This window comes from Xenopus laevis, chromosome 5L, assembly GCF_017654675.1.
Source record: "Xenopus laevis strain J_2021 chromosome 5L, Xenopus_laevis_v10.1, whole genome shotgun sequence".
NCBI lineage: Eukaryota > Metazoa > Chordata > Amphibia > Anura > Pipidae > Xenopus > Xenopus laevis.
The window spans coordinates 13,320,884-13,334,295 of NC_054379.1; the positions used below are offsets into that span (position 1 = coordinate 13,320,884).

Sequence of the window (13,412 nt, forward strand, 5' to 3'; positions counted from 1 at the left end):
CTGTGAATATAATGAGAGGGCTCAATGCATATGAAGCAGACTAAATGTATGCATGCTATCCACATCAATGTAAATTTATTCATAATCAAGGACTGAATATCTCTTATGGTCCTCATCAAAACAAATATCCATATATAGATTTTCAAGTAAAAAAGTCTGGACGAAAATCAGTAAACTTTTATACTTTGATTTTCACTGTGTATCATACTGTATAAAGGTGTTTTTTTTTATTGAAAAATAACAATAAAAAATCCTTATCACAGTATGAAAGCTGAACCAAACATATAAAAGAAAAAGAGTTTAGACCCATAAAAAACACATAGAGAACCCATTTATAAAATCATGTTTACTTGGTGGCATATCAAGGTTTGTACATTTGTTTTTCATTCTACAATTCTATTTTTATTAAGGGGATTATTTACTATTATTTTATTTTTTTTGACTAATAATTCAGAATTTTAGTAAATAACACCCATAGGCAAAAATCGCAAAAAATATTTTGATTTTTTTTTTCCATAAAATCTGACTTTTGAAAAATCACAAATGTTTCGGAATTTATTAAACCCTGAGGATGGAAAAGTCCGAATCTGAAAATGTCAGACCTGTCGAGGTTGCATATAAGTCAATGGGAGAAGTCACAATGATTTTTTGATGTGATCTGGGTTTTCGTGCAATTCCCCAAAGTTTTTTGAGTTTTCCAGAGAAAATTCCAAAAAAAACATGAAAATCTGTTTTTTTTCCACAAACCAAATTTTTGGGAAGATGTAATAAAAAATAAGCATAAAAAAAACCTGAGTTTGTAGCCGAAAATATTGAGATAAATTCAGACTTTGATATATAACCCCTAAACATTTTTTTAAGCAGATTTAAGGTATACTGATCCAAAAGAATGAAAACCTTTATCCAGAAAACCACAGGTCCCAATCTGGATAATAGATCCTATCCCAAGGATTCTGTATGATAGAGCTTATCCCATGCATTGTCTATAATAGATCCTATACATGTATACCATAATTGGTTAATCCCATGTGTTTAACACTTACACTTAACTTGATGAAGTACTTTGTTCCTGGTATCAGATTTTGAACAGCATAATCTAAAAACAGCTCAGAGCTATTGTAGATGACTTGCCAACAACTTCTGTTTTTTGGATTGCTAGTAATATGTAGAATATACCGTTCGAGGATTCCGTTGCTTCTCTTTGGCTCTCTCCATCTGCAAATTGAGTAAAAAAATAGTTTGATCTGACAGCAGGCAATTTGATCAAAATTTTCAAATTAATCATCTGGACCTAAGCGTTTTATTATAAATTGTAAAGGTTTTTGAAGCCATTCCTGTAGTTATTTTTATGTCGAGGAGTAATACTTTTTCAGTTAGAAGAAATCAGCAGTGGGGTTTGATAGGGACTTCATCCCTTTGACATTTGCAATATAAAGGAGCCTCTCCAGCATGCAAATATTAAAGTCACATTCATAATCAATATGAAATCAAAGGAAGCTCCTTCATCTACATTTTAATCAAGGCCAAATTCTGTTTCTCCGGATTTAATTACCTGAACTTCCCTACCCTGTCAAACAGGTTTGAACTTGATCTAAGTGCAGAGGATTTGGCCTGAATCCATTCTCATGGGGACTGACCAATACATAATTAATGTGAAAAGATAATATTGTTTCAGAAAGCCAGAGAACACCGAAGGCAAGTATGACGCAGATGGTAAGAGAAAATCAATATCAAATCTAAGATCATTTGCAAGTGGTCTACTATTGTATTTTTTGCAGTTTTTAATGATTTACTTTATTATTATTTTTTTTGTGCACTAGTGATGTGAGAGTCAAGGAATTCTCAACCTGCACCAGACCCTAACCAGACCCTAACCCGACTCACTTGGCAAGTGGTTCCCTGCTTCATTATATGCCTGCCCCCATCTTTGACATCAGGGAGGGGCAGGGAGCATCGCAATTTGATGCAAGAGTTGGAGCACTGTTAGGTCATGGGCCGGGAGGGAGACAATGGCATAAGGAAGAGCTTGGCCTGCACCCACTTGTCACCTCAATATTTTGTGCAAGTGTCGGCCCATTTGGTTGGCAGGGCTTAATTGCATAAGCAAACTGGCAGCCATTATGAATAAATTGTAAAATATTATTACAGGTATGGAACCTATTATCCAGAATGCTTGGGACCTGAGGTTTTCAAAAGAAAGGATGTTTTTGTATATTGGATCTCCAAGTCCTTAAGTCTATAAAAACCATTTAAACAAGTTTGTTTTGCCACCAATAAAGTTTAATTATATCTTAAATGGGATCAAGTACAAGCTACTGTTTTATTATTAGAGGGATAAAGGAAATCATTTGATTAATAATGAGTCTTACGAAAATAACTTTACTGTATTCCTGAGCTTCCTGGATAATGGGTTTCTGGATAACTGCTCTCATACTTTTTTAAGTCAAATTAATGAGAATGTTGTGTGATGATGAGTGGGCAGTAGTGATGGGTGAATTTATTCGCCAGGCGCAAATTCATGGCGAATTTGCGCGATACGCCGCCGGCGAATAAATTTGCGAAAACGCCCGTGAAAATTTCCAAGAAAAATTGTCGCCAGGCATCCAAAAAAATGGGCGTCGGCGTCCAAAAATGGACGTCGGCGTCAAAAACTAGACACCGGCACAGTTTCGCCAATTTTTCGCCATTTCGTGAATTTTTCGGGAAATTCATGAATTTTTCGGCAAAGCGAAAAGGCGCAAATTCGCCCATCACTAGTGGCAGTTCATACTGTCATAACCAGGGGGCTACAGTGGATAGATCGTAGTGTTTCATTTTGGGTAATTCTTTATGTGCAAATGTGTTGCACAAGTTAATAAAAAAGAATATAGAAACCAGGGACACAACTTTACTTCTGCTTCTTTACAAAATTCTAATGCTATCCAAAACATGATAGAACTAAAGAACCAAGAAACGACTAACAAAAAAAACGGATCAATCAGTTTTTGTGATATGCTGTAAGAACTGGATTTGTATTTGCATAAGAGAATCATTTTTATAAAAAAAAGAGAATATTTTTGAATCAATTGTTTTCACAAATACCTGAAAAAGCAATTAGCCAAATAAGTTTATTCTGATTTTTTTTCTCTAAAAAATTAATGGCAGCAATCATATTTGTTGTTAGCAATCTTTCATTGAAAATAAGACATTCCATCACATACTGTACAAAGATTTTTGTTGCATCCAAGACTGTAAGAACTGGTGGAGCCACATAATCTGGTGGCAACTGAGCTGTGAAGATGGTAATCTCGGAACTGTTGGTGCAGCCAACTAGAGTACAGGCAGTCAGCAAAAAGTGGTATGGTGCAAAAGCAGTCAATGCTGGAAGAAGAAAGAACATAAAACACTGGGTCAGGTCATATAATCAAATAATTAAGAGTTTATAAATAATCTGAGATTACCTTTTCATCTTTAGAGAATGCTCCCAGTGGGATCGCCATTGGGACTGTCAAAACCTCTCCTATCTTTGAAAACTGCAATTATCTCTACCGGTAAGGGTCACATATCTGAGATTACAGAACATGCTTCCATATTGATAACGCAAGAACATGAAATACTCACTGGGGCTCATTTATAAACTTTGAGTATATACACCATGAGTATATTTGCCCTGCGCATGGTTATATTTAAAAAGATGAAAAACAGTGTGCAAACAGAATTGCGAATTATTACTTTTTTGCACTGCAAATGTCCACAAATTGCAAATATTTTATGTGCATTTGACGCCACAACTTTGGTATAATATTTACAAAACAGTTTTGCAAATTTGCAATACTATTTTCATGCACAGTGAACAGCCTCTCCCAGTGGGTGCACTCACGCAAACGCCCGTTTTATTTGCAAAAATGTATGCGCAATGTGAATTCTCAGAAACCAGAAAGAAGGGCACAGCAGTGAAATATTTTAGCATTCAGGAAAAAGCATGGGCAATACAAACCTTTGCAAATAAATATGCGCTGCGCAAACTTTATAGATGACCCCCACTAACTGTAATACACAGATTTCTAGTCTTAGCTTTAGTTACGTAGGACATTTGTTGTGTGCTAAGCGCTTTAGTAAAAGTAATTTATTATCCATAAGCAAAATTAAATTGAAAACTGAAATAGGGTTCTATCAAACAATGTTGTATTAGTTCTTGTTACAGGTAGTAAATCAACCCCTGTGACAAAATAAAAGCAAATGCCTGGTTCAGCATTAGAGGTCAATTCAAGAATTCAAGTCTTGCAATTGTTCAGCGGTGTTCTTTTGCCATTTACTGGCACTTACTCTCCTCCTGTTTCATGTTTATTTCCTCAAAACTGTCATTTTCCGTCTATATCTAGACCCACGCAGAAAGGTGGTAGAAATATATTTCACAGGTGCTTTCCCCTACTAGAAACAATAATCATAGAATTTATGGATAGATGTGCTGTATGTATGAAGCAATATATGTATTTAGGAGATTTTTTACTAAACCTCAGTTTTTTCTGCTCTGGGTTTTTTGGGCAAATACTCACAATACAATTTTTAGTGAAAAAAAAACCTTGAATTTTTTAATATTACCCCGAAGCTGCTAAAAGTCTGAATTTGAAAATCTGCTATCTCAAACCTGCTGAGGTCATGTAGAAGACAATGGCAGATGTCCTATTTACAATGTGAAGATTTTTTGATCTGCGCTGGGTTTAGTTTGATAATACGAAAAATTCAGGGTTTACGAGCAATAACCCGGAAAAATGTAGGGGCCGATTCACTAACTTCGAGTGACGGATTCAAAGTAAAAAAACTTCGAATTTCGAAGTGTTTTTTGGGCTACTTCGACCATCGAATGGGCTACTACGACCTTCGACTACGACTTCGACTTCGAATCGAAGGATTCGTACTAAAAATCGTTCGACTATTCGACCATTCGATAGTCGAAGTACTGTCTCTTTAAGAAAAAACTTCGACCCCCTAGTTCGCCATCTAAAAGCTACCAAACTCAATGTTAGCCAATGGGGAAGGTCCCCATAGGCTTTCCTAAGTTTTTTTGATCGAAGGATATTCCTTCGATCGTTGGATTTAAATCCTTTGAATCGTTAGTTTCGAAGGATTTTATCGTTCAATCGAATGAATAATCCTTCAATCGTTCGATCGCACTATTTGCGCTAAAATCCCAGTCGAATATCGAGGGTTAATTAACCCTCAATATTCGACCCTTTGTGAATCGGCCCATTAGTATTTCGGGCATCTAATCCAAAAAATTTGTATGATTGGGGTCTTCGCTTGATTTTATAGAGTCTTTTCCCGGCCCTACTTTTTTGAGTAATTTTAATGATTAATAAGATAAATCATGGATGGGAGTTTGATTGAGCTTGGTTTAATACAGATATGAGATAAATTCTAGGTTTAGTAAATAGCCCCCCTAATGTCTGCACTGGAACTGATGACTTGGAACAATATTTTTATTTACAGTATATCTGTAACCTTGGGGGGCATGGCTAAATGTAGGACCAAGATGTTGGAGGCAAACAGACTACCAGTAGATCATGCCATTGTGTTTTGTCACTTTTTAGTGCCTAAAATCTTGGTTCTGAAGAATAGTTGCTTGAAATAGGGTTCAAAAAGTAGTTACAAGAAAAGCATCCCTGAGTCAATGAATTGTCCTGCTACCCAAAATGTAACCTCAGCCGTGAACCAAAATGTTCTTGTTGTTATTCTGGTTCAGAATATGTTCATGTTCTTGTGTATGTCCTCACATTAATGACCAATTATTATTAAACTGGTTAATAAAAGTGAAAACTTTTTAAAATATATTTAAATATAAAACTTTATCACATATTTCAGCTTGAGTGTTAATATGTTAAGAATGTAATACTGTTGATCCAATGCTATTATACTTTAATATTTTAATAATAAAAAAATGTATGTAATATACAGTGAAGAATTCCCTTACACACCTCTCTGGGTGAAATTTTTAAATTTTTTTTAACCAACTTAAGGTGGCCATACACAGGCATACTTTTATCGTTCTGCGATGAACAATCGTATCATTATTTTACCATACGATATGCCATCCACGGAGAACGATCATATGAACAGATATAACAATTGTTCAACAAATGAGGAGTGGTGGTAGCATTGTGTCACTGTCTGTAGTATATAGTCAGTTTCTCCTTCCCTGCTCCATGCAGACTAGTGATGGGCGAATTTATTCTCTAGGCGTGAACTCGCGACAAATTTGCTTGAATAGCCGCCAGCGAATAAATTCGCAAAACGCCTGCGAAAATTCGCCTGAAAAAATTCGCCGGCGTCAAAAACAGCCGCCGGCATCAAAAAACGGGCGCCAGCATCCAAAAAGGGGCATCGGCATCAAAAACGGGCGCCGGTGTCAAAAACGAAACGCCGACGCCGTTTCAAGAATTTTTTGCCATTTTGCGAATTTCGCGCGAAATTTGTGAATTTTCCGGCGAAGCAAAACGGCGCGAATTCGCCCATCACTAATGCAGACATATGGATTTATGTCTTGCTATGGCATAATAAACTTTTTTCACATATGAGGTGATAGGGTGATATTCCTGCAGTCAGCACCAATGTATTTCTTTACATAGTTCATATGGTTACAAATGAAGTTTTGAGCAAAGAACATTCGGGTCCTTCCTTATATGTTCGTTGTTCCGTATATGTTATATATGTTGTAGCTTGTGCTACAATCCTGACATGCGCAAAGACGGATTTTTTCCTTGAACGACTAAAATTTTTAAACTCATCCAATCAATTTTGCGATAATGTTGAGACGATCGTTTGTCCGACGATCATTCGTACACCATCAACTATCCGATAACGTACCGATATTATCGGAACGTTCTGAAATCGGTCGTTTGAAAGTAAAAAATCTGCCCATTTAGAATCTTTGGATTCAATTATAAAAATAAAAAATAATGCTTTAAAAAAAAGACTGTTCATATAAAAATTTGCTCTTTCATCTCACATAGTTTTGACCTTATATTTTGCCTTTAAGCTATTTTACATTAAGTGCCTGCATTTCGTAGAGACAAATGGCAACAGCATTTCCAGCATTATGTTTTGGTGTTGTTAATCGCTGAGTGCCTTTTGACAGCCCTTTTGTAAATATTTGTGTCCCCTAATTGCATGATTTTTGGGAACAAGTCAAGCGTATTACAAGAAATTCTATTGCAGACCTCAGATATCCTCCCAATTAATGTCAGAGAAACTATAACTCACAAGATGGCCAGGGAAGTTATGCTTTTTTCCCCCCATTGATTTCTTTCTATTGTTGAAAGAATTTCATTGATTTCAATTTACAGAAATGATTGGATAAGGAGGAAATGATTTTCTTCTCACTTCTGACATAAACTGAAGACCATTTGTCTGATGATTAATTTTCATATTAGAGAATTAAAAAACCATTTGTGTCCTTCTAGGTTTTTAATTACTCCAAAGGATCTGATACACTACATTATTTCACAGTACAGTGCAAGCTGGGCTCTGCATTTAATTCATTCTTCTGACTTGCCCCTGTTCCCTTTATACTGCCCTGCTTCTTCTTTGGGATGTCGGGATTTTTTTTCCATATATAAAGAGAGTTACAGTAGTTTTATACATAAAATATAAACTAGCAGGTATAAATGAAGGAGGTTCAAAATTAGAACTTTTACAATCTGTCCTTTTTGTGTAAAACAGTTGGGTTAGGACTGATGCTCCTTTTATCAATTGTGAAAGTCAATCTGCAGAGTTGGACAAATGTTCATCAGTCTTATCTCCACCTGATTGATTCTTGAAACTGGGCACATCATAGCAGCACTTGTGGTCTACAAACTCACAATAAACACAGAGCTGGAATTTTCTTCTACTGTTCCTCATGGAAAGAAAAGATTCAGAATGACTGAATTAGCAGTGTAGCTGTAAAGCAGCAAAGCAAAAGCAGCAATGAACCACTGAATGAACAGAAGCAAAGTCTGGGAGATGAAGGTTCTTTACATAAGAGATGAAGAAAGGCGAAGTTGTGCATCTTGGATTCACAGAGAATGATAGATACATATATATCTATAGGCACCGAGACTAGTGATGGGCGAATTTGTGCCGTTTCGCCGAAAAATTTGCGAATTTCGCGTGAAATTCGCGAAACGGTGAAAAATTTGCGAAACGGCGCCGGCGTCTCGTTTTTGATGCCGGCGCCCATTTTTTTTGACTCCGGCGCCCGTTATTGACGCTGGCGTTCCGTTTTTTCAGAAAATTTTTTTTTTGACGCCGGCGAATTTTTGCCGCGAATTTTCGCAGGCGTTTCGCGAATTTATTTGCTGGCGGCGAATTCGCGCCTGGCGAATAAATTCGCCCATCACTAACCGAGACCAAAAGTGAGAGAGACAGTCCGGCATGCATAGGAAGAAGAGACATACACACAAGAGACTGAAATATATAAGCACCAAGACAAAGAATGAGACATTGAGCGAGAAAGTAAGGCATGTACTGTATAGAGACAGGGCCAGATTTGTAGGTAGGCCACAGAGCCCCGGGCCTTAGGCAACAAATTGCTGGGGGGTGGCATGCTGCTCGCAGGGCATCACTGAACTGGGTCCCAGTCCCCAGCAATCAGGAAAATTGCAGCAGCAAAAAAGGTGAGAAAGGTGCATACGGGGGGACTGGGTGCAAGCTGGTCAGGTGTCCCGATGTGTGCAAGGGGGTTAGTGTTCGATCATGGGGAGGAGCACTATTTTTAAATCCAGCCCTGTATAGGTAGAGACATTCACACAAACACTAAAATAGATATACAAGCACTGAGACAGAGTGAGAGATTGAGACTTGAGGACATGCAGAGGGAGAGACTTACAATCAGGGCCAGGAGAAATAGATAGGCACCAAGAGAAAGGATGAGAGACTAACACATATGTAGTAAGGCAGAGACATTCACAAATAGACACAAAAAGATATACAGTATAGGCACTGAGACAAAGTATGATAGGGTGAGAGACAGTAAGGCAAAGTGTGAAAGAGAGCCATGAACTTAAGTGTTGAACTGGCACATCCATTAGATGGTTTCAAGAGAGTGTTGGACAGGACTGGTCCTGTTGGTCTGTATTGTCATGCAATGCAACTTCAGTCGGGGTTTCATCAAAACGTTACTGTATGAAGATTCCTCTTTGATTTGGGTTGATGTGTAGCTTTTTTTTTTCAACCTTCTCTGCCTTGTACTAAATAACTTCAAACTCCCTCCTAGTTCCTGTTTTGTACACATGCAGCTCTTGATAGAAAGCCATAAACTGTACTAAACATTAACAGAGTTTGCTAATATCTTGACATGTTACCGAGACTTCTTCCCTAGGATGATCATCTATATAGTGAGTAGCAGTACGATGATGCCCTACTAGGGTGAAACACTCTAAAATGAAGCAGATTTAGAACAGCACATAGAATTGCTGCTTTCCTAGAAAAATGCCATTATGTTTTGTCTTTTTTTTTTGTCCCTGTGATTTTCTACTGTAATGGCACCACAGGGTCTTGCTTCATAATCAAAACCCTTTAAAGTCTGTATTGCTTCGGGCTTAGTATCTGTGACAAGGTTAACTGAAATCTGCAGCAAGGATAACTGCTATCCAAAAAGCAGCTTGTAACAGCAGGGAACATTGCAACACTATTTAAAAGGATTTTAAATAAGCAGATTTGATTTTAACACTGCACTAATGCATCACAGCAGAAAATGATACAATAGACTCACTTGAAATACCCATAATGCTGCCCCCCCCCATCTACACTATTTAGTCTAATGAATAGAGTCTACTGAACATCCGTCTGTTGGGAGTAAAAGGACAGAAAGGGGTGAAATGTTTTGTTAGCATCCAAGGAAAGCACAGCTAGATACTGGCCTACTCAGGATAAGGAGCTGCCATTCTTTCAGCCAATCAATATTCTCTGCTCACATGGCTGGTTATGTTAATTTTTATGTTATTTTGAGAGCTTCCCACATCAATTCTGTAATATGGACTAAACTATTTACTTGTTGTGCTATGCTGAGAAATGTGGGGGATTAGAAAGAATAGCTATATTCAGCTCTGAGTTGACCCCTGAAAAAATAAAATTCCACTATTGTTTCTTTATTTAATATGTGCTCAACCTCAAATCAAGTTCATATCTTCCACTGTATAGAGCACTGGTACGGCCCCATCTAGAATATGCCGTACAGTTTTGTCTCCATCACTCAAACAGGACATTATTGTATTAGAGAGGGTACAGAGAAGGGCAACTAAGCTGGTAAAAGGTATTGAAAATCTTAGCTATGAGGAAAGACTGGCCAAATTGGGAATATTCACACTGGAGAAGAGGTGCTTAAGGGGTGAGATGATAACTACTGTATGTATAAATATATAAGGGGATCATATAAAAATCTCTATAATACTTTATTTACCAGTAGGTCTTTTCAGCTGACAAGAGGTCACCCATTCTGATTAGAAGAAAAGAGGTTCCGCCTAAATATTCGGGAGGGGTTTTTTAGATGTGGAATTGTCTCCCTGAATCAGTGGTACAGGCTGATACATTAGATAGGTATAAGAAGGGGTTGGATGGTGTTTAGCAAGTGAGGGAATACAGGGTTATGGGAGATAGCTCATAGTACACGTTGATCCAGGGACTTCTCCATTTTGGAGTCAGGAAGGAATTTTTTCCACCTCCGAGGCAAATTGGTGAGGCTTCAGATGAGTTTTTTTTGCCTTCATCTGGATCAACTGGCAGTTAGGCAGATTAATTTAAAAAAAAAACGAAAAGGTTGAACCTATTGGACATGTGTCTTTTTTCAACCTTACTTACTATGTTACTATGTTGCTATCTATCTATCTATCTATCTATCATCTATCCATCTCTCTCTCTCTCTCTCTCTCTCTCTCTCTCTCTCTCTCTCTCTCTCTCTCTCTCTCTCTCTCTCTCTCTCTCTCTCTCTCTCAATCTACAGTACCTTGCAGGCAGATCCAAACCGTTGTACAGTTTTTCAGATATTGTTTTTCAGCCTTTCACCTTCAATTATGAAGTAATACATCTAATAATTTCAACCTGGATATAATTTGCTGTGACATTAGTATGTTGTTTGCATGTTTATATTATTAAACTCTATCTCATGCTGTGGTGGAGAATAAATTCACTGCAAGGGCCAAGGCAAAGTCATACATTATTTGCTCTGTTGTATTAAATGTGCTTCCCAGCATTTAAAGAGCCACTGTTTTCCAACAGAATTATACAGGGAAATACCTGGCATTGATTTATAATATATCCCATTAGAATACAGGAGGAAAAACCTAAGGAGTTGTGTTTGTAATGAAAGAGCCCCTCACAGCTTTCTTGGGTGGCTTCACTGATATTAAAGGAGAACAAAACCTTAAAAATAAATATGACTACAAATGTCATATTTTATATAGTGAACTTATTGCACGAGGCTAACGTTTCAGCTTGTCAATAGCAGCAATGATCCAGGACTTCAAACTTGTCACAGGGGGTCACCATCTTGGAAAGTGTCTGTGACACTCACATGCTCAGTGGGCTCTGATTGGCTGTTGAGAAGCTAAGCTTAGGGCTCGTCACTAATTATCCAGCAGAAAATTAAGTTTGTCTATAGTATAAACTGATGCTTCAGGGCTGATTATTAAATTCTGATGCCGGCGTCTCGTTTTTTAAATTCGCTGGCGAAAATACACCGGCGGGCAAAAAATGGACGCTGGCGTCCATTTTTTTGATGCCGCCGAATTTTCGCATCGGTTTCGCAAATTTATTCGCCGGCAGCGAATCGTGGGAATTCACCGCAAATTTGCACCTGGCGAATACATTCGCCCATCACTAGCTATAAGTGGTACTTGCTTTAGAATTACATATTGTGAAAGTTTGGAAGAACAACATCACTTGCTCTGAAATTACTCAACTAAAGTCAACTTTTTTTGTATAATAAATCATTTCTTTGTTGCATATTTAAAATGCCCAAAATGAAACCTGTATCTGTTTTCTCATGCTGCTAATAATACATAATGTGGTCATTTATATTCAAAAATAAGTGTTCCCATCATTTATATCCCTTATGTATTCATCTAAAACACTACAACAAGGTTTCTATGGTTACTGAAAATCCATTACCTTTGAATAAGGAATGAAAAAAAAAAAGTTTGACTTCAAATGTACGCTATTTATTATAGTAAAAATTCAGTGGCCTTCACAAGGTGTCATTTTTCAGTGTCAGAACTGACCCGGCACAGGACGAGCTCAGACGTATGTTAAGAAATGAATGGGGGATTTATGCATTATTTTATGTTTTACATTACTAAAAGTGAGAAAAGCAAATCGCTGCCTATTAAGGTTCATAACTGGGCCCAAGAGAGGAAGTTATATGCAAATATTCAGGGAATAGTTGAGAAGGTAGGGCCCTTATTTTTCTCATATTAAAGAAATAACATCCTAAGAATATCTAAGACAATTTCTCTTCATTTTTATCCATTTATTTTTAAATTTGATTGAATTTCTTTCTTCTTATGGTGTTTAAACTGGTATCTAACAGGTTATGTGAGTTGTTATTACCCTAATTACCAGACAACATCATCATCATAATATCATCATCTTCATCAGTCATTGCCATCATGATGATGATCTAGATACGTAATCAACCGATGAATTACTGAGAGAAAGCCACAGAGGCAGTGCTAGATGCTGCAATAGTGTTTATTCACACAACGGGGCAGATTTACTTAGCTCGAGTGAAGGAATAGAATAAAAAATACTTTGAATTTCAAAGTATTTTTTTGACTACTTCGACCATGGAATTGGTTACTTCGACCTTTGACTACAACTTCGATTAAAAATCGTTTGACTATTCGACCATTCGATAGTCGAAGTACTGTCTCTTTAAAAAAAAACTTCGACCCCCTATTTTGCCACCTAAAACCTACCAAAGTCAATGTTAGCCTATGGGGAAGCTCCCCATAGGCTTTTTAAGTATTTTTTTGATTAAAATTGGATTAAAATCCTTCAAATCGAACGATTTTTAATTCGATCGAATGAATTGCGCTAAATCCTTCGACTTCGATATTCGAAGTCGAAGGATTTCAATTGTGCAGTTGAATATCGAGGGTTAATTAACCCTCGATATTCGACCATAAGTAAATTTGCCCCAACATGTTTCGGGCTCTTTGTCAAGTGTAATACAAAAATAGTGTAAAGGACATTTAGGGGCAGATTTACCAAAGGTCGAGGTGAATTTTCGAATGAAAAAAATTTGAATTTTGAGCTATTTTATGTGTACTTTGACTAAGGAATAGTCCAAAATCGATTAAAATTTTATAAAAATTCGAAAATTCGAATATTGAAATTTATCATGTACTGTCTCTTTAAAAATTCAACTTCAACCAATCATCTAAAACCTGCCAAATTAC

The 13,412-nt window shown here is 37.0% G+C and overlaps 1 protein-coding gene across 1 annotated transcript in view; it reads right to left on the reverse strand.

Annotated features, from left to right (window-relative positions):
* Positions 1 to 13,412, reverse strand: part of ush2a.L (Usher syndrome 2A (autosomal recessive, mild) L homeolog) — a 442,265-nt gene that overhangs the window by 237,803 nt on the left and 191,050 nt on the right. The window contains exons 33-34 of the mRNA XM_041562401.1: positions 3,201 to 3,360; positions 1,044 to 1,215 (exon numbers count right to left, since the gene is read on the reverse strand). Of these exons, the coding sequence (XP_041418335.1) occupies positions 1,044 to 1,215; positions 3,201 to 3,360 (332 nt within the window). The remainder of the gene's footprint in view (positions 1 to 1,043; positions 1,216 to 3,200; positions 3,361 to 13,412) is intronic.